The sequence below is a fragment of the Aphelocoma coerulescens genome, chromosome 3 (assembly GCF_041296385.1).
Source record: "Aphelocoma coerulescens isolate FSJ_1873_10779 chromosome 3, UR_Acoe_1.0, whole genome shotgun sequence".
NCBI lineage: Eukaryota > Metazoa > Chordata > Aves > Passeriformes > Corvidae > Aphelocoma > Aphelocoma coerulescens.
Window position 1 is genome coordinate 53,100,141 of NC_091016.1, and position 20,749 is coordinate 53,120,889.

General features: G+C 37.8%; 1 protein-coding gene across 5 annotated transcripts in view; it reads right to left on the reverse strand.

Moving 5' to 3' along the window:
* ARID4B (AT-rich interaction domain 4B) overlaps positions 1–20,749 on the reverse strand; it is an 89,253-nt gene that overhangs the window by 6,524 nt on the left and 61,980 nt on the right. For 4 of the 5 annotated variants that reach the window (XM_069010297.1, XM_069010298.1, XM_069010295.1 and 1 more), the window contains exons 17-21: positions 12,472–12,720; positions 6,067–6,151; positions 5,121–5,313; positions 2,532–3,740; positions 566–676 (exon numbers count right to left, since the gene is read on the reverse strand). In XM_069010297.1, the coding sequence (XP_068866398.1) occupies positions 566–676; positions 2,532–3,740; positions 5,121–5,313; positions 6,067–6,151; positions 12,472–12,720 (1,847 nt within the window). The remainder of the gene's footprint in view (positions 1–565; positions 677–2,531; positions 3,741–5,120; positions 5,314–6,066; positions 6,152–12,471; positions 12,721–20,749) is intronic. The other variant, XM_069010296.1, reaches the window with a different exon arrangement.

Below are 20,749 nucleotides of genomic sequence, written 5' to 3' on the forward strand. Positions count from 1 at the left end.
CTCTGCTTTTATTAAGCTCCCTTACCCAGTACTGCCGTTTCTATCCCAATGAGCTTCTACAACTACAAACAACTGCAAAAGCTGCATTATTTACTATATATGTAACAGACAGCACAGGAAAAAAACAAGAATCTGGATTCTTTTGGAATTATTCTCGTATTTGCTACAGGGTAGAGATACTAACCTCTAAAATCTCATCTTGCAGAAAATACAGAGTATAATTTCCTTCAGGTCCCAGTCTCCCATCTAAAACAGGCAGCTATCATGATACAGAGATACCTGTCCCAGTTCTGCCATGTGTGAAATACTCACTCTTCTTGGCCTTCCTGAATTACAGAATATTCAGGACCTCATAGAAATAGGCCCAGAAATAATACAAGACATTTAAAAACACTTTGGCGTTTAGATAGAGCAGTTTCTTCATTTAAACAGGGTTAAGAATTCCCTGATGAGAACATTTTGTCCTAATACATTTTTTATTAACAGACTTCATCTCCTACAATCAGTCAAACAAATGACACAGTACTTTCACACCTTTTATTTCACACTAAGCTGCTGTACTTACTAGTTTTACTCTTCTTTTTGCTGTTCACAGACGTTTTGTGGCTTCTTTTCTGTTTTTTTGAAGAGCTGCCTCCTCCCTGAGCATCTTTAAGTCTTTTTTGTCCCGTACAGACTATAATTGGGGGGAAAAAAAAGCCAAAAACTGAAATTAACACTTGCACACTTTTTCTCAGCCTCAAAAAAACCCACAAAACACTTCAAAGCTTAAGTTTGTAGACAACAGTGCAACTGTTCCTGCTTATCCTTAATGCAGCTCAGTTTTCTACTTCTAGTGACAAGAGGAGGTGAAAGACAATGGAAAGCAGGCAAAGTTTCTTTGCACAGAGTGCACATGTACCATGACTATGAATGACTTTCCCATACACATCACCAGAATTTCTCTTGAACCACATGGATTTACTATCTTTTTAATACTGTTAATTAAATAAGAATACATTTATTTAAAAAGTTATCAAGACCTACTGGGACTAAAAAATGTTTTTAAAATTTTGCTGTACTTGGAAGCTGTGAGAAAAGAACCAAAGCCATAACTTGTGATCAGTAATTACATTAATTGAAGGTATTAAAAAAATAAATCTTATATAATGTTAAAAAAGAGCAAGAAAAGAAAGGCAAACAAAAAACAGGGAAAAATTCTACTGATATTTGGGACTACAAAGGGAAAAAGTAGAAAAGGAAGATGGAAGAATTCTAGTACACCTGCTAAAAGAGAGTGTTTTAGAAGTTCTTCAAACGTTGTTTCATAACCATGTGACTTACAGATTAAAAATTACCCCTGGAATAAAACAATTTTAATTAAGAAACTCAGTTTTCTGAAACAGGTAACATGCTGACAAAATCAGAGAGGAAGTTAAAGTCTAATGCATGTAAAAGTACTCCTTTAAAACAGTGTAAAACTTCTTTCAAGTGGCAATAAACTACTTTCATATAAAAAAACCCTAACAACTTAAACCTACACAGCTCTAATTAGCAAAGCAGGTGTATTTATCGAGGGGTACACATTCACCTCTTCCAAACTCTCTCCTTTAAGGAAACACATTTTGTTGCATACTTTCAGAAGAATACTTCCAATAGAATGCTGGAGGTAACATACCTTTAAGGGCATTTTGAAAAAAATTAGCTAATTATTAGCCAGAATCTACTGAGATAAAAAAACCCCACTTCTTTCTTAGGATTAAAGCCCAAACATATTTTCTTCCTTTGCGTTCCTGATTTTTAGCCACTACAACAAAGTAAAAGTAGCTGTACTTTTGATGATCTGCAAAGCAGCCAGTCACTTTCAGAAAAAAGCTTTTGAATCTAGCCTGGCCAGCAGTTAAAAAGCAGGCAGCAGTACAGCGACATCATGTGCACAAGTGTTTATTATCACCTGCTCTCTAGTGGTTTCAGGAAAGGAACTTCAATCTGAAAAATCACATATGAAAGTGAAATACAGCTAAAAAGGTCAGTGCTTTTATCAGCTTGACTTGAATCTTATGAAGTTAATGTTCTAGAAAAAATACAAATTAGAAATGACTGCCTAACCACCCTAGCAGCAGGAGGGCTTTCTCCCCCCAAACAAACAACTTATAGAGAATCAAATTTTATGCAAGAAAGCAACTTCTGCTTCTAAGGAGGGTGCTTAAAATGCTTCCATCTTGCTACAATAAATATTCCTTACACAAGCTACTACAGTTTGCTTTGGGCTTTTTTTGCCATATCCAGTATAACCTTCATCCTTTTACCCTTTATCCCTCATTGAAACCACCACGACTTCTAATAAAAGGCCAATAAACTTGCTGGCAGATTATATTTTACTCATAAGATGATTATGCCATTTCCATACATCTGAAAAGGACAGCAGGCTACTACTACATGCAACAACTAGCTTCCCTCCACCATAACCATAACAGAATGAAAGCACACCAGCAATGTTAGAAATAAGAGCTGGTTAGGTTGGAGACAGCTCTGTTTACCCCTTCCTTTACCTTTTTCAGCATGCTCTGGCTCTGGTTGATTACTACTACTGGAGCTGACGCTGGCATCAAAACCTGTTGGAGAAATATTTCCCTCAGACTGGAGGTCTTGCAGCTCCCCTGCCACACTGTCCACCTCTATTGTGCTATCTGTTTCACTTTTGATGCTTCGTATCTCTTCTTGATTTGGTGGCAGTGTCTCAGAGACAGTGACACTGGACTGATGTCTGCTGGACTCTGTCACAGTTACAGAGGAAGGTGACTCAGGAGTTGTAGGAGGAGTATTTAGCACTGAATTGCTGCCGCTGCTTGGAAATTCAACCTTCTTCTCACCCACTTCAGTCGGTTTCTCCTCAATAGGTTTAACATCCACACTTGCTGGCAAAGATTTTTCAAGTTCACAGTTAGGCAAAGAAATACCTTCTTCTGTAAGAGTCTGAAGCTGCTCCTCTGCTGCAGCATCCTCAGGAGCAGCGTGTGGAGGAGAGGCAGCAGCCTCAGTATCAGAGTCTGAGAACAGCTCCTTCAGTGTTTTTTTCGGCCACTGTCCTTGGATACTTGACCACACATCTTTTCGATCCTTCGCTCTGGTGTTCTGAAGTCTTTCATCAGAGTTATTTAGAAGCTTTATTCGTTTCTCTCCCACTTCAGAAAATCCAGAGTAGAAAGTACTTGTCCGTAAAGATTTCCTTTTCTCCTCCAGTCCATTGTACTTTTTCGTTGTAGTGATTTTCAGTTTAGATTTGTCTTCCTCATCTTCATCCGAGGAGCTGTTACTGCTGTTTTCTAAACTAAGGGAGTCTTTGTTTTTGGACTTCTCATCCTTTCTATTAGGTGACACGGTCTTTAAGGACTCCTCTGCAACACAGTGTCGTCGTTTACCACGTTTCACTTGTGGTTTTGCTGTTTTATCCACTGTCTCCTTTTTTCCGTCCTTTCTCTTTTTTGTGGCTTCGTCTTCTCCATCGGAGTCACTATCTTCAGATAACTCTTCCACCTCTTTCCGCAATCTTTCAGGAGACTTGGATACAGACTTGGGCACTACTGCATCTGTAAGAGCTTTAGTTTCTTCTGGAAGGGATGAACCACTCTGTTCTTTTAGACGGAGTTCATTTTTATCTTGGCTTACAGCTTCGGGCTGAGATTCCTCTTTGCCATCAGCATGTACATTCAGGGCACTTTGGTCATCTTCTTGATCACTATCATCAGAACTTTCAGAAGCTAATTAAAAATAAATCCAAACAAAACAAAAACAAAACAAGAAAAGTTTGTCTTGATTCTGGTTACAAAAAATTAGTAAAAAAAACCAAACCCAACTAAAGAAAATCGTACAGATATGAAGACATGGTACAGGGATCTCTAGCAGTCTCTCTTAAATGGTACCTCCTGAAGAGTTCAAAAACTCATGGTATAATGGCTACATTAGAAACTAGGAAGATTCTCTGTTATACAGTACATCTCCAGGAATTTCTGAAGAGGTCGAGAAAGCATTAATCCATAAAATACAAATTTCTGCGTAATGACCCAAACCAGAAAAGGAAAGATGTCCTTACGTATTTCTTATGGGTTACAAATGCTACCATTATCTGCCTTTTTTCCAATGCCCATAACATAGACATCATTTTCCCTGGAAAATCCGGTGTCTAAAGGACAGAACAACAACACACACGTTGGATACCCTCTAACAAACCAACCTGATGATCAGCCTGGAAAAGGAAGTGAAAGCAATAAAGAAAGGCACTTAGGGAAACAAATGGACAAGAAGAATGTAGGACAACTGCAAGAAAATTCAGGATCAGCAATAAAAAAACTGAGAGAAGAACAAAGATATATAATCCAGAAGGAATCAACAGCAATCTCATTCAGTGGGAAAAGATATGGATTCAAGGAGAAACACAGGAATTGGCTCAAATATAAATATACATATATATATGTAACTCCTTGATTTCTAAAGTCAATTACAGATTAATTATTGCACTAACAATAGTGTCATCATTAATTGCTTTTTTTTTTGTTTCTCATCTCCTAAGGAAATTAAGCTTCTTAGATTATGTCGATTGTTATTCTACCTACAGTTTTGGAACCCAGTGGCCAGTCTCATCCAAGTTCAAACAAGTTAGAATGATTATTAAATTCACATAGCTCCCACAAAAGTTTGTGGTTACCCAAACTACCTATACCATACACGGTTACTTTCTCTGGAGGCATGATCTAAACTAAGAATGAAGAGAAGCAACTAGGTATTATAATGCTACTGTGGGAACACAGTTCTAGCAACAACAGACAAGCAGATATGAATAATGGGTCTTACAGCTTAGGTAAATAAAAAATTAAAAATTTAGACATTAGATAGGAGGCAAAAACGCTTTGCTCTACATGAAACAAAAAAAAAAGGATGGCAACACAAAATGTAACTGACTGTTGACACACTGAATCCACAGAAACTGCCAACACCGCTTTTGTCCAAGGGTTATTTCTGAAGATGATGTTATAATTAGCCAGACAGACTCAAGCATTTAATTGCAGCAGTTGCTCTACATTTTCATTTACTCCTGTTTAAAGGCTGTTTACAGAATTAGAAAAAGCTTTTAAGTACAATACCTTGTAGCCCATTAATGATAGAAGTAATTTCTATTGATTTAACTGGAGCTTGTTCAGTATTTTTGGCTTCAGTGCTGTCAAGTTTGGACCCAGTCTCTGGTGATGTGCTGGTGTGAAAGGGGGGTTTTGACAAACGTCGCAATTTGCAGGGTTTAGGAGAATACTTCTCTTCCTTCTCTCTCTCAGTTTTATTCTAGGTGAGAAAAAAGATACATAAACTTCCCATTTGAACACACATCTTATCATGGATTACAATGACACAATACTTACAATTATCTTAAACATTCAACCTGTAGAGGAAAGCTCTCCTCTTTGTTTAAAGGACTACAAATACCTTTCTACAATCCATGCCAAGACTTTTCTACTGAAAACAGGGACTTTGTCAACACTAAAACAAATGGGAAAACAAACACAAGCAGTTCTCTAGGAGTAGTGGCACTGCAGGATATGCCAGGCACAGCAGTGGCAAAAGGAAAAGCTTCCTTGTAGCCTACTGTCCAAGAAATATGTCATCATCTAAGCCCAAATATCAGTTGTGGAAGAATCAATTGTGAAAGAAATGCTTGGCAATAAAATTACAGAGTTCCATGCACATGGACTAGTCCATAGGTTTGCTATCCAGAACCAGGGAGCTCTCAAATTTCAACTCCCCATGTTGGCTCCCAACACTGACAATAACCTGTATCCTTCTCATTTGTTTTCTGTAAATGACTATATACATCTAAGTTAAAAATTCGGGAAAGAAGGAAAGAGCTTCCCCTCGTCACCTCAAAGAGAAAACCCAAAACCATGATGAAAAGAGTATCCATGTTTAAAATGCTACAAAGTTGCTTTTCCTGACAAGCATTTATAGACCAATCAAAAGGTCAGGAAGGGAGGCAGGGATTACATAACCATGTATCAAACCAATGCTGGGGGCAACAAGAGAGAAAGGGAGAAAAACTACCTTTATTTTCTTTCGATGCTTAATTTTTGGTACATTTTTATCAGCTGGTCTCACTATCTTGTCTGCCTTTATCCATTCATCATACCTAAACAGAAAAAGAAATTGTACACATTTATGATTTTAAGCAGATAAGCACACTACAACAGAAATTTAACTGAGGAAAAAGAGAGTTAGTAGCCATATAAAAACAGAACTGGAATTTGAATCAAGTAATTTGTGTAATTCTCAAGTCTGTGAAGTTTCAGCTAATGTTCAGAGGATTAAAGTCCTTTTACACTGAAGGCTAAAAGCAAAATTGTCTATTTTCCAGTCTGCACAGAACAGCAGAAATCCATGTATGCAGGTAAAACAAACTACCTGAATGAGAAATCTGTATGGACCTCTAATAGGTATACTTCCTATATATACACTATAAAACTTTAACAATAAAATGAATTCTTTCAACTACATAAAATGTCGCCAGTTAATAAAAATAAACTCTTTCCATCCCAAGTGACTGCAAAGAGGTATCTGGTGTGAGTAACCCTTCAGAGTTACCAACTTCAAGTCACTGACTTCACAGTGACATTTTTCAGTTCCTTTTCTGTTAAAGGTTTCTATTTTGTATCAGACTGATACAAGACAAAAACATACTAAATAGCACCAAGATATTAACAACAGGCATCTTGTATTCAAGACTGGACCTGTTAAGTACAAATCCAAGACCAAAGAAGTACATTCTAAGTAAGAATATACTGCACCTATGGTACTGCGCTTGCCAGATTCTTTCTGTATTTCTGACAAAATTCAGGAATCATTTAAATCAATTTTTTCCCTCCCAATAAAAATAAGCTCTTTACTAATTAAACTGTAAATTCAAGAACCTCCTGCATAAGAAACAGTTCAGTTAAAAATTAGTTTGTATTAACTTTGGCCTGAATGTACATACAAACAAATTCTGATCCTCCTATGTAAAAGTGAAAATACAGGGGGAAAAAATCAACTTTAAAACACCCCAAACCCCAAATCACACTCTCCAAAAAAATGTGGTACAAGTTGGAGTTGAGCATAATCACCATGCTGGTTTCCAGCTGGGCTTACTTGATTTTACTTTCATACGTGCAATGACTACTGATACCATCCTAATTCAGCTTCTTTGCAACCACTGCCAATTATATCCATAATATTGACATAATTTAAAAATATTTAGGGAAAAACATGCGAGTTTCCAACTTGCTTTCCTATGTATTATAAGTTATGATCTATACAAGGGATTTCAGAAGATAAGTACTGTATCCTAGTAACTTACATTTATGGCAGCATTCTGAAAAATAGCTTTCCAAAACAATTCGTTCTGGTTTTTTCCCCTCTGTGTGACAATAAAAATCACAAAATCTCACAGCAGACCATGCAGACTACGATATACCAAGACTGCCTATACTGCTGCAGATACCACTGTCATTGTACTATTACACTCTCATTACCAGGTGAAATGTCAGTAAACAGGTTCAAAACGGAAATATAAATCTGCAGACTACTTGCTCAGTATAGAAAAATCCCATATTCTGTGAGACTATGGGAAACCCTATCTCAAGCAATCCTTCTTGAAGACAAAGACATGTTTTGCATAAGGAATACCATGAAGTGCTTGCCAAATGGACTTTGTGACCCAGAGAAATGTAGGAGTATTTTATTAGATCTAAATACATGCAGGAAAACAGCATAGGACCTGACAAACACGTGGTGAAAAGCGATGATTCTGACAGTGTCCTTTCTGCCTCAAATACATTGCTAGAATACCAAATTCATATTCACTCATTCTTATGCATCTCCAATAAGAAAATAATCTTCCTCCTATGCAAAGTCTGTGCACAGCCCACACTGTCTGAGATCCACAGCAACTGCAGTGCCTGCTGGGGCAAGAGCTGATAGACATGGGGGCACACTGAACCAAAGGAGAGAAATGCAGAACCTGAAGGGAATACCTGTACATACCACAGAGTCTTAAACACTATGCATGAGAAGCAGTGGTCACGCAAGCCCTCATGTCAAGGAGCACAAATTGAAACACTAATGTGTGACAGTCACAGTTCCTGGCCAGAGCATATCCTGGTTTACTCCTGACTGCACCCAGAACAGCAGACAGACCCTTCGACGAAGCCACAGAAATCTCACATCTTTTCCAGGGAATCAGCTACCCACACTTCACACCTTTGCATCACACAGCTCCTTTCACTACTCACATATTGAATGCATATATGGTTTGCCTAAATCTGGGACAACTGGACCCCAGGCAAAAACAGAACGTGCAAAAAAGACACATTCCAAGCCACAGTTGACAACCTGGCCCTAAGTTACATTTTCCTCCACTGCAAGACAGAGAAGCACCCTGAAAGCTGCATCTAAAATGGGGTATGTGACTCAGACTAGAGCCTCTTTCTAGAACTGCACTTGCTAACATATGAAAACTTACTTCAACACTAATCTTGCTTTAGAAGCCTGTTCGCAAAACAAAATAAACCCAAAAATATTATCAAAAAAGTTCTTCGGCTATCACTACAAGCATGTACTTTCAGAGGACCTGAGCTGTTTTACTGCAGTGCTGTTTTTCACACGTACTTGCTTCAGCACCCTAAAGTGAGCAGATGAATGTGGAGAGGAAGGAGATAATATGGGAAGCTGCTCCTAGAAGGGTTCACACAGATTTCTTTGAAAATCAAGAGGGGGGATTTAATAAGAAATTATTATTTACTTATTTTTTTAAATCAGGTTTCATATGAAAACCTGGAATGCTTTCATAAACAAAATCCCCCTACTTTACCAAAATGAAGACGAAGAAGAGCACCTTGCATCAGAGTATGCACTGATTCTATTACACCCATAGGTACTACTTGCAAGCTAAAATGCACCACAACACACTGTCAAGAGATTACATAGTCGATCTTCCACAGAAGTAGTAGAGGAGAAACAAGGAAGAAAGCATACTTTTCCAGAGTAGATTTATACTAGCAAAGGTACCACTTGAGGACAAGTGACCTCAAGGAGCTAGCAAGCCTTAGCAAATTCACTGAAAAGTTCCAGTATATTATCTGTAGCTGCTAAAAAGGGAGAATCAAGTTTTTTTTTTGACTGTGATCAAAGAAAGGAGAAAAATAGTCTGATACCCAAATACTGGAATGTTAGATGGGGATTCTGGTTTGTTTAATTTCTTTTTTGTTTTTTTTAATAATCCCTCCCCTGCCCCCCCCATGACATACATTACTCTCCAGGGCCCAAAAGTTGGCTAAACATTTACTTTCAGTGGTTGACTGTTAAGTATAAAATTTATATATGACGTAATGTTTCAACAAACTTAGAAATTACCACTTTCACATGCAGAAGGAAAGAAGTGTTGAAAATCGTAAGTCTTTAGTTTTAAACATCTGAAACATCCAAGAATAACATATCTTGATATTGTACCATAATGACACACAGTTTCAACCATCTAAATGCTTTTTAAATATGCACCCTCTAATTACTAGGAACACACTGCAGAGGAAAGTCACCTCAAGCACTTACACAATGCACTTTTCTTTGCACTGGCATCTGAAGATTAAAATTACAACAGAAGGAACTGGCACCATAGGCCCCAAAGAAGTTTCAGTTACATATAAAGCATACATAATTCAGAACATTACTGGTCTGTGAGAAGAAGCACAGTTTCTCTGTATTTCTCTGCTTTTTCTGGTTAACACGTGGTAACATAAGCAGGTCCCTCTAACAGGGTAGATTTCTACCATTCCCTTTCACTACAAGTCAGGCTCCACTGAACACTACCATTCAGAGAGCTTTATCAGAGACACACATCACCTGAATCTCAGGAGCTAACAAGATCATAATGCTGTACAGCTTCTGCACTTTCTAATTACTCTTTAAAAAAAAAAAAAAAGTTCAATAGTTCTCAGTGTCACTGGTTCCAAAGCATTTAAGAAAAAGCCCAACTAATGAAGATGAGCATCAAGTTTACCAAACTTCATTCCAAGTACCCTAAAGCATGTGAGCACACACACACACACACACACTTATTCTGAATTCCAGACTGATACTGAAATTACCTTGTGATAAGAAACATTAGTAGTTATTTAGTATTTCTGCTCAAACTTACGAGTTTAAAGAACAGGCCATTAAATGGGATACTTGACCAAAAGGGGAAACAGGAAAGTCAACTTTAAGGAGTAGAAGAATGACGACAGAATTTAAAAAACCCTAGATGACTAGAAAATCCTAGTTCAGTTCATCCCCTGAACTGTACCTGTGCTTGCTAAGTAAGCTACAATGACTAAGGAGAGGAGGGGATTGCTTCCTACCCAACTAAGGCAGATGGCTTTTCCAGGTTGTCACTGACTACAAGCCAAATCAAGCTATTACAGCATACAAGACTAGTCTTCACAATACTAAACTATCAAAGTGTTTAGATGCTGGCTAAAGGTGAGGCTTACACACTCTTCTGTCAAATCCAAAAATTTAAGTAATTAAATTAAGTAAACACAAATGAAAAAAATTAGCCACATTTAGCAGAGTCCATGCACAGTCCCACAGCTAAATCTCAGTCACTGATGTATTTTTCAGTGAAGAATCCTACTCCCTCCCCCCAACCTTTTCAGAGGGCTCTTTTAAAACACCAGGTAAAAATATAAACCCAAGTCCTGCTGCCAGAAAGACCAAACAACCAACACTCCTTACTTTTCAAATGAGTGCAAGTTACTAAAAATGCTTTTATTATCAAACATATCCTTGTCACAGAAATAATGCCTCTGATATGAATCTGCAGATTTGTTTAAAATGCAAAGTAAAAATTTAGAATCTTGATTTCTCCTTTAAGAACTGGGGTGCTGGAATCTCCAAGGTGAAGAAGACTCATTTTTGACTTCTCATTTCTTCAGATTTGAAGTGGCACTGCTCAAATAAAAATCTGATCATCTCACCTCACAGCATGGAAAATAGCATGATTATTTGCTCAAAAAGAAAAAGAACTTCTATGCTTACACGTGAATTCCAAAACAAGAGTTTAAAAGCAAGGAACCTCTTGGAATGGTACACACAGTAATCTTCAGTGAGTAGGATGAAAATTTCACCAACTTGCACTCCAAGGGGGGAGTCCTCAATAAGGACCAGACCAAAACGCAAGTCACACCCCAGCTCCCACCTTGAGCATCTCCCCTCGTATCTTGACTTCACAGCCCACTATGCTTACAGATGTTGCCTGAAGACAGTTTATGTCACATCCTATTCCTATAGATTAATGTAGATCAAAATTCTACAGAAGATCGGTATCAAAACCAGCAAGAGCGAGACTCCTCCTCGGCAGTAGCTCAGGTGCGCCTGGAAATCACCAGGCCTCGATGCAAAGAGGTGAATTCAAGCAGCAAGAGAAGCATCACACTTCTCTGTTACCTTTGCTAGCAGACCTTGCTGGAACTGAATAAATGACATTTGTCCTGCCCTCTTGGTAAGAGGCAGGATGCCCAGATGACAGAGGAAGGCTACCTTCAGCTTTCAGCTGAAAACTCAGCTTTCCCAGAAAAGGAAAAATAAGTAAAGAAAAAAGTACATCAGACTTGTCTCAGACTTGGGGGAGGGGGGGCTTGGAGTTATTTTAGAGGCAGTAATAGAGTTGAAAAGCTAATAGTTAAGGACAGTGAGCACTTACATTGAAACTGAGGAAAGAAGCAGACATGCTTATAAGCTGCTCAAAAATTTTAGTTTTCTCTACTGTTTTCAAAGTTACTTCAAGTTTTAAATGACAAAAAAGAGGTCTGAAATAGCAAAAGAAGTACTTCAACTTATTTCTATTAATGCTAGACTAAAGTCAATACCTTATATCAAAGAAAGCATAAGAAGTCACTAGGCTAAGAAGAGTCTTGCCTGGAAGATTAGGGCAGCCTCAGCAGGAGGTGGGGTAGGGAGGATAGATATCAGATCAGATGAAATGCAGTTATTTGCTGTGCACTTATTTCCCACTAAATCTTGTTGTTTTCCAGTTAAATACCATACTGCTGATGTACTCTGTGCTTCACTGACAAGAGTGAGTTCACAGCCTTAGCTAAATGCACTACTCAAATACTGAATGAGAGAAAATCGGCTTAAGAGAGCCAGAGGAGGAATCTGAAAAGAGAGACGTGTCACTTGTATGGGAAGATCTAAAAGTAAGATGAGGAACAAATGAAGCCTTCTTTGAACAAGTCATTTAAAGATGATTTTCAAAGTAACTAAAGCCCTGCATTTATATAGTGTTAAAAATCTAAGTTTCATACAGTACAATGACCTTCACAGAACACCAATACTGAAAGTTTAGGACTCCAGATGTCTATTAATTTAGTTTTTAAAATTCATAAGTGTATTTGAGAAGTAATTCAAGAAGTAATCACTAACTAAAACTCAAGTTACCTCACGTTCCATCCACAGTAGTGCACCAAGTAAAGGACTTCTCCACCTTCGATGTCAGAATCTTTAATACTAGCTTCATACATTTTTTGATTTTTCCCTCTTCCATACCGCACTTGGACTTTCATGCCTGGTGGATAGCATTCAAACTCTTCTTCCTCATTGTTATTGTTGTCTTCTTCCTCCTCCTCCTCCTCTTCCTCCTCCTCTGCTTCTTCTTCATCTTCATCTTCTTCCTTATTCGTGTCATCTCTTGAAAGGTTTAAAAAATTGTAGAGTTAATATGAGATACTTCATAAGCTTTTCAGTTCCAAACCACATATATTGATAAATATTGTGGATGCATTAGAGACTGGGAAACAGGAGGCTCCAAATATGTGAAACTGTACTACAGCTGAGTAATATCAGCAAAATAGGATATAGCAACACACACAAAATCCAGTGACTGTAAGGTGCAAAAGTGACTAAAAGAAAAAAAAAATCCATCAAAATCTGTATGAGCAGAAGTTGTTCAAACTCATCTTTATATGATTCTTGCATGCAGTCTCTTTGCTTAAATATAATTTTCTCACTTAAAATTAATTCTTTTCAATATGGAGAAAATTTTCTAAATTCCATTTTTCAACCTACAAGTTTTACAAATGCTTCTTGAAACTTTCTTCGCAAAAAAATCCTTGCTTACAATAAATAAACTCTATCTCAACAGCTTGTTACTGCAACCACAACCAGATTTTGGACAAAAAAAAAATCCCCAACACCTTATGTGACTGTATTAGCAAATTAAACAACCTGTGCTAATTTATGACCTTGTCATTCCTTGCCAATTACACCAAAAGTATTCTAAATATGTCAAACGTGCATTTAATTACTATATAAATACACAAGCAGGTGTTCACTGCATTCAGAAGTGAGCTAATTTTGAACACATCTTTAGATATTTTGGACCAATTTTCAGAAGCAGTAAGAACCCAGAAATCTTGCTTGTTTCAGTCAATGGTAGCTATGGGCTGCTCAGTTATCTGAAAATTATCTGCAATCAGCCTAAAGAGGCAGACTACATTACAAAAGTTAATGGGGGAAAATATCTTTTAATCTTATTTAGACTTATAAAGCAGTATTATTGGCCCTCATATCATTCTAATCCCACACCCTGTGCAACACACAACTGATTTAGTTGCTAACTAAATTCACAACAACTGCAGACTGCCAATAATCCAAAAACCTGACACGTGGAAGAGGTAAGTTTGGATGTCTGGATAAGAGAATGTAAGTACTGCTCCAAGTCTGATTCACACTAATATTTAAATTAGCCTCACAAACACAAAAGTCTGTATTAATAATCTAAACCTTTCCATAATATTTTCAGTAGAAAATACTCAGATCAACCAAGCTACTTTCTCTCTGCAAAAGGATGCTCCTTTGCAGAAGTAAAACTGCAGTATTACTATCCAATTAGCTAGCAAAAGGTAGTTCAGAACAATAAGCTAAGTTCAACTGTAGTATAGCCACACTGATTTAATGAAATTACTTCAGAAATTAATGTTGTCACATATACATATATGCACAGGCACACTAAATGTAAAAATAGATATATGTATATACACACAAGTGCATACACAATGAGGTAAAGGCTAAAATAATCCCTCTTTGTCTATTAAGTACACGAAGTCACAGATGAGATATCTATTCATGTATACATGGCATGGACCATAGTTTAATTCTGGAAGGCCAAGATTTTTGGTTTTTATATATATATACATATATACATGAAGTCTTGGCCTTCCAGGAGACAGATAGATAAGACAGATAGATAAAACTATATATGTTCAGTGAACTACTTTGCTGGTGAAGTTAAAACCACCAGAGTTAAAAATGCAACATGAATAAACCAGCTTTGAAAGCTCACTTACGGAAAAATTTACTTCCCAAAGAAATAAGGAGAAAAGGTGCCCAAAGACTCAGATGAAAAAATCCCGACTAGAATTCCACAGCTAACAACAAAAAGCACCAACCAGTAATTCAAAAGATTTTAAGTTATACTCTCTGCTGCACTAAACAAAAAATCCTAATTTCAGTTCAAGAGGTATTATCATACAAAAACAAAAAAAAAATTGGGATCAGAAGCAGAGCCACCACGGCTCTGAGAACAAGATGAGCTTGTGATTTTCCATTACTAAGTCCACTTCAAAACTGCAATGAGCCAAATTTTGCCTTTTTTTTGTTTCCTCTCCAAGATGCAGGGGCACAATCCTTGAATGCTGTCTGCAAAGTAAAGTACGCCTATCCCAGAGATTCCGGATTTTCCAGATACTGGCAATTATGGTGCCAGTGGCTCTTCGAAAGCTGAACAAATTTGGAGTCTCTCTCATCTTAATCACCCTATGGCTTTCTTGGTGTCCCAACAGATATCCTACAAAGACTCCATGACAATACCAGAAATTGGTACCCTCTGGAAGAGATGCGTGAAACCATCATTGTGAAGCTGAGTAACTTGAATGGTCAAGGAGATGTGAACAGCAGGCTGTACACAGGCGGAGGGCATGTCAGGAAGCAAAAGCAAAATGGAAGCAGAGATGACTGTAATTAAAAAGTGTTCTAAGGAGTGACTTGGTTAGAGATCATAAGCTCAAGATTTCAGGAAACCAAACAGAAGCAAAGATAGTTCATTTTGGAGCAGAAAGAAACCAACACACTCATATAGCTCCTGGAACAAAAAAACAACCAAACCCAAAAAAAGCAACAAAACCCCCCCAACACAAAACCCAAGAACATATACCAATGGTTGCAAGGAAGATATTGTCTTATAATGCCATAAATAGCTCAAACCTGGCAGTGCAGACAAAGGAGAAGCCACGACTGCCACAAAACAGAGGCTTCTAAGAGGAAATTGTGATTGTAGGCATCCAGTATGCACAGTCATAACTTCATTAGTCCACGTATGTATGCATGAGATCATTGGATTTTCTTCAATCTGTTTAGTCAAAATCCCATTTTCAGGGAGGGCATGGGGAAAAGGTAAAAAAAAAACAAAAAAAAACAAAAAAAAAACCAAAAAAAAACAAACCTCTTGGCAGCAGACAGTAATTTTCAACTTAAAACCAGTGCCAAGCAATATCTACCACAAAGCTGCAACAACCCGAACAATCCAAGCGGCAGCTGATGAAACAAGGCGGCTGCAGTCGTGCATACACAGTGTACAGGAGACACAACAATACAAGTGTAACTGTTCTAGAATACAAAGTATTACCAGAAAGCTTATCAGGACTCAAAAGCATTTCAAATTACAAGCACCAACTGAAAAGAATACCCCCACCCTATCTCACAAATATATAAACCTTCAGAAGCAAGAAATGAATGAATTAAAATGCAAAACTATTTGTTAATAAAGTAAAACCATTAAAATGTTTAGGTCATACAAATATTGCTTATCATTAGTTCCAAAGGACAGTGCAAAATCTTCAAAAGGCTAAAACCACACACACAGGTCATTGTCAGTCAATATAAAGATTTAACACCAACAGGCCCATAATTAAGTGTAGTAACAACCAGATGTAGTTAATAGATGAAACACTGCTGCTCTTACACCACTCAAGAAAATGCAGCATCATGCAAACCTCTTTCAACCCCCATTCTCTGCCACTAAACACGAGCTGTAACAAAGCCCAGGTGAAACCTAAGAGACAAAGTGTGATTTGGAACATTATATCTGCCTCCTAGGATCCCTGTTTTGCAGCAAACCTAACCCTACTCAAAAATACACTTCCCCTGACACACCAAACTGGTATACACAGCAGGTGAGATGGCATATGCCATTTCTGGGGTTATTCTAAAATTTGAGGAAGCAAGATTATTTCAATTATTGGCTCAATTAAGTAATTACAGTTAATTGAACCACTAACAGAAATAAACTTCAGTATAATTGACACTTGAAGTTTAGGAATTAGCTACTATTTTTGTTTCCTGCTTATTTTTTTCCTTTTTCTCATCCTAGAGCATAATTTAACCTCTACTTCTCATAATATAGAGCTGAAAGATGTTCAGTCTCTCTTCATATTCTCAATCACAGATGTATTAAAGTGACCTTAAGTTTTAAGGCAGAGAGGCCACTAAGACCTTTACTTACGCCATGAGAATGGAATCTCATCTTTAATTACACAAAATAACAAACCTCCCCAAAAAATCATCAGTATTTGTCTTCCTTCTTGTCCTGGTTTTGGCTGGGATAGAGTTTATTTCTCCTTGGTAGCACAGTACTCTGTTTTGGATGCACCAGGGTGGGGAGAAAGGGAGCCAGTGGTTGCATGGTACACAGTTGCCAGCTGGGTTAAACCATAACACCTCTGAAGCTACAAAGAAAATCTGAAAACAAAAGCCCCAGGGACTTCTGTCTGCACACAGAAAACTGGAATAAATGCAGTTACAGTCCCTTGTCCCAAGGGAAGGGGAAGGGGAAGGCACTACCTTGATCTGAATCACACCTGAGTGTAGTGCAGTACACTTCAATCATGCACGCACGTAGTCTGTAACCAGCATGTTCCTCTGCTGCCACAGACAGGTGAGAGGACCCCATGTTATCGCTTCTCATCATTCAGCCACGTGTTTTGAAACATTCCTCAAGAAGACAGTGGGTGGTTCCAAAGTCTGACTGAAGAGTACAGCCCTTCCTAGTTCTACAGCACTGGTTCACATTCAGCTTGGAAGCACCCAGTGTTTGATGAATGTGTAAGGACTCCCCAAGTCTTGTAAGTCTTGGTGACAGCTACCGTGGTTAAAAACCTGCACATTGACCATTTGCTATGTAACATGTGATGGCACAACCACTTTTTCCAAACCAAAGATGTCTCCCTTCCATTCAATACACAGAGCCAGTACATTTACACTGCCACTCTACAATTTATTATTGTGTCATTTGCAGCTTATTGCTGTATCAGAAGCAATCATTACAAGTACGTATGTATCAGTCTGTATTCTATATTAAGAAAAAAAAAATCAATTAGACTTCCTTGAAAACATGACTATGCAAAAACTTCTTTCCTAATACAAAGACAGCTGAAATACATAAATAGAACACGCATCACAAATGAGAACACAGAAATATATTCCTATAAATAAAACTACTAAGTATGGTTCTTAGAAGCATTTTTTTTGCATACACACCAAACATCTAAGATTCTGACCATATGGTTATACTACACGTGCACTGAACGTGACACATTGTTCTCCCTTTTCCCAAGCTAATCAATTCCACATAAACCTGAATCAAACTGGAGAAAGTTATCTCAATATACAGTTCTTAACTCTACAGAAACTAAGAGAGATGCCTTTTATATAAAATATTCTACACTCCAAAAATTCTAACCTTCTCACTACCATTTTACATTCACCACCACAAAGCTCTGATGTGTCATTTTAACAGATAAGGAACTGAAGAAAACTGTGTGTTTAACAATGTCTTTCTCCCATATGTAAAATGGAGCTTCTGACTATTATATAATCCCACTGTAAACTGCTTTCAGAAAATCCCTAATGGGCATTGCCAGAAAATTTAACTCTCGTATAGAAAGTTCCAGCAGCAGCACAGGCACAGCAGGTAGTCCTCTTACCCCACAAGGGCAATAAACCCTAGTAAAATCCTTCACATGAAACACTGCCCATCTTCCCTTAGTTCTCCATTACTGCTTTTATTAATCCTAGTTCCCTCCTACTGCTTACAGGAGGGGAAATGCTATTACTGCATGAATGATGCATGTAACAGCTCTAGGATTAAGATTTTTCCCTTGCACGTGTCTTAGGTAACAACGTAAGATTTAACCACAAGTATGTATTCTATCACCAGCTGTTAAAACCATGTGGGGCAGTGTTCTTTATCTCTTCCACGACACATCCCTGATAACTCCCTCCGGAGATATTGTCTGTTAATGGGCCATCCAGCCTCACTGCACGACTCATAAAATTACATCATCCCATTGTGAGATGCTCCGCCCAGGGGGAGGAACCAAGCATTCCATCCTGGATATAACCTGGGGTTTGGAACACCACAGTCAGCCCTTACATACTGGGCTCCCAGAGGACAAGAGCTACATAGCCACCACTGGACCTTCCAAGGAAGAGCAGACCCTTCTACAGGACTACCGCGTCAACACATCTATCACCTCAGGAGGGCCGCAGCCACCATTTATTCGGACTGCTACCACCACCCTGACCGACAGGGTGTCAGGCTGCACCCTGACTCTGGCAGTGTTTCTGTACTACTGCATTTATTTTTAATTTTCCTACTAAATTGTAGTTCTGATTTTGAGTCTCTCACTGGTTTGCTTTCAAACTAGTACAGCGTGAATGAATGTCTGATAGTCTTGAACAGAATTAAACCAAAGAGTAAATGTTTAGCATTTTTGCCTTGTGATATTGTCAAAACATGACTACCACCTGCCAGAAAACCACACCATAAAGACCTAAACCATCAGTATCAGACAACCAGAGGTGTTTAGGTTTCTAAAGCATTAAGGACATTTGTTTATGCATTCCTAGAAGGAAAAAAAAAATTAGACAGTTTTCAAGAACAAGAAACAAATAAATTCAAGAAGATTCATAAGGCCAAAGAAGGACTTGAAAGTCTGATGGGCAAGAACAAGGTAAGACCCAGAGATGGCAGCCCTTCCGCGTGTTAAGGCAGCACCTCAGCCACAAGAAGGAAAATACAAAAACAAAACATCTTGCAATGTCTATATAATGTAACTGGGATTCTTAAAAGAATTTTGCCTGGGCACCTCAAAAATTCAAATACTACCCATATACAAGTCAGATGCCAATTTTTGTTGAGAAGTAAAAATTACCCAGATTCTCAGCATTTAACCTTTCATTTCAGTATAAAGTTCTTGACAGTGGTCTGTCCCAGCTGCTTTAGAGCAAAGTGTTAAAACCAAATTAAAATACAAAACCAACAAAAAAAATTTTCTCAATAAAAACTCCAAAACCAACATGGAGTTGAATTAACTATCTGGTTTTAAAAAATATTTATCTTAGTAATATTGGTTGGTAAGCAATTAACCTACACTTCAGTTTCCAAACTGCACCTCCTATGAAATTTTTTAAGACTTACCTTTCATTTTGTTAGCTTCTACTAAAAAGCCCACACCTTCTAAAAACTCCACTAGGCTCCTGGCCTCAATCTCTTTGGAACATATTCAATGGTCTGCATTGTTCATTGTGTAGAAAAACATCTCGGTTCTCAATTTGTGGACGTTGACTCAAGTGTTCAACAAGTTAGAATAGTTAGTATTAGATGCTACAAAGGAAACAGCACACCAACTATGCAATGCTACATTTGAAGATCATTACTCCCACAACACGAAGGTTGCAGGAACTTGTGAAGAAGATGGATTTTAAACTTTCTTGTTTATTCAGTGGCCAAGTATAAGTACTTTTTCTAATGTTATGGAGAAGGACAATTTACAAAGTCAGTTTTGTAAAGGACCCTCTGGGACAGACACATGGAAAGTAACACATTACTGGCTTTTTTTAAAACTTGTTTTAATGACCACAAGTTGCACAACCTGTATCTAGCTCAGGTATCTTCCACTAGCTACAGGGGGAAAAAATAACAACAAAGCAAAAAGCAAGTAAGAAAAGCATGTATAGAATAAAGGGCAAGGTGCCCTTTGAATCTCTACTCCCAATATTCACAGATACACAAGCAGGTAAGAAACTGGCACTCGGGAAGAAAGGAAGAAAAAGTTGAGTCTTTCTTCCTCTTCATCAGATTGTTAAAGTCTGTGTAGATGGGACCATACAATTCAAGTGGTAGCAATCTCAAAGGTTTGAGACATGTGGCATTGCACAGAGAAACAAAATGGGTAGAAAATAAACAACCCTGGCTTCCAGTAGTATTTCCTGAGATCTGCAAGCTGGGAGTTACATCCAGTCCCCCCAAAAGAAAGTCAGCAAGAAGAAACACTGAAGTTTTTCTGTCCTCATGGTTCCTTGTGTCTACAGACAAATAAGCTACATGAAGATATCCAAAGTCCTACAGATATATATGCAAACAGAAAACCCTACAAGTCTGCTTTATGTAACATTAGATTTAACTTGTTTAGCTATTTTGTTAGGACTGTGAAGGACAGATGATCCATAACTTTAAAAAAGTTCCAGGAAGACATTTTAAATACACCAAATAACAAAATTTCGGTCAGAATTTCACACTGATGTATTTTTCTTACATTTCAGGTATTGGCATGTGTGATTAGTTTTCTACCTACAAAAATGCCTATTTTCATTTTGCATT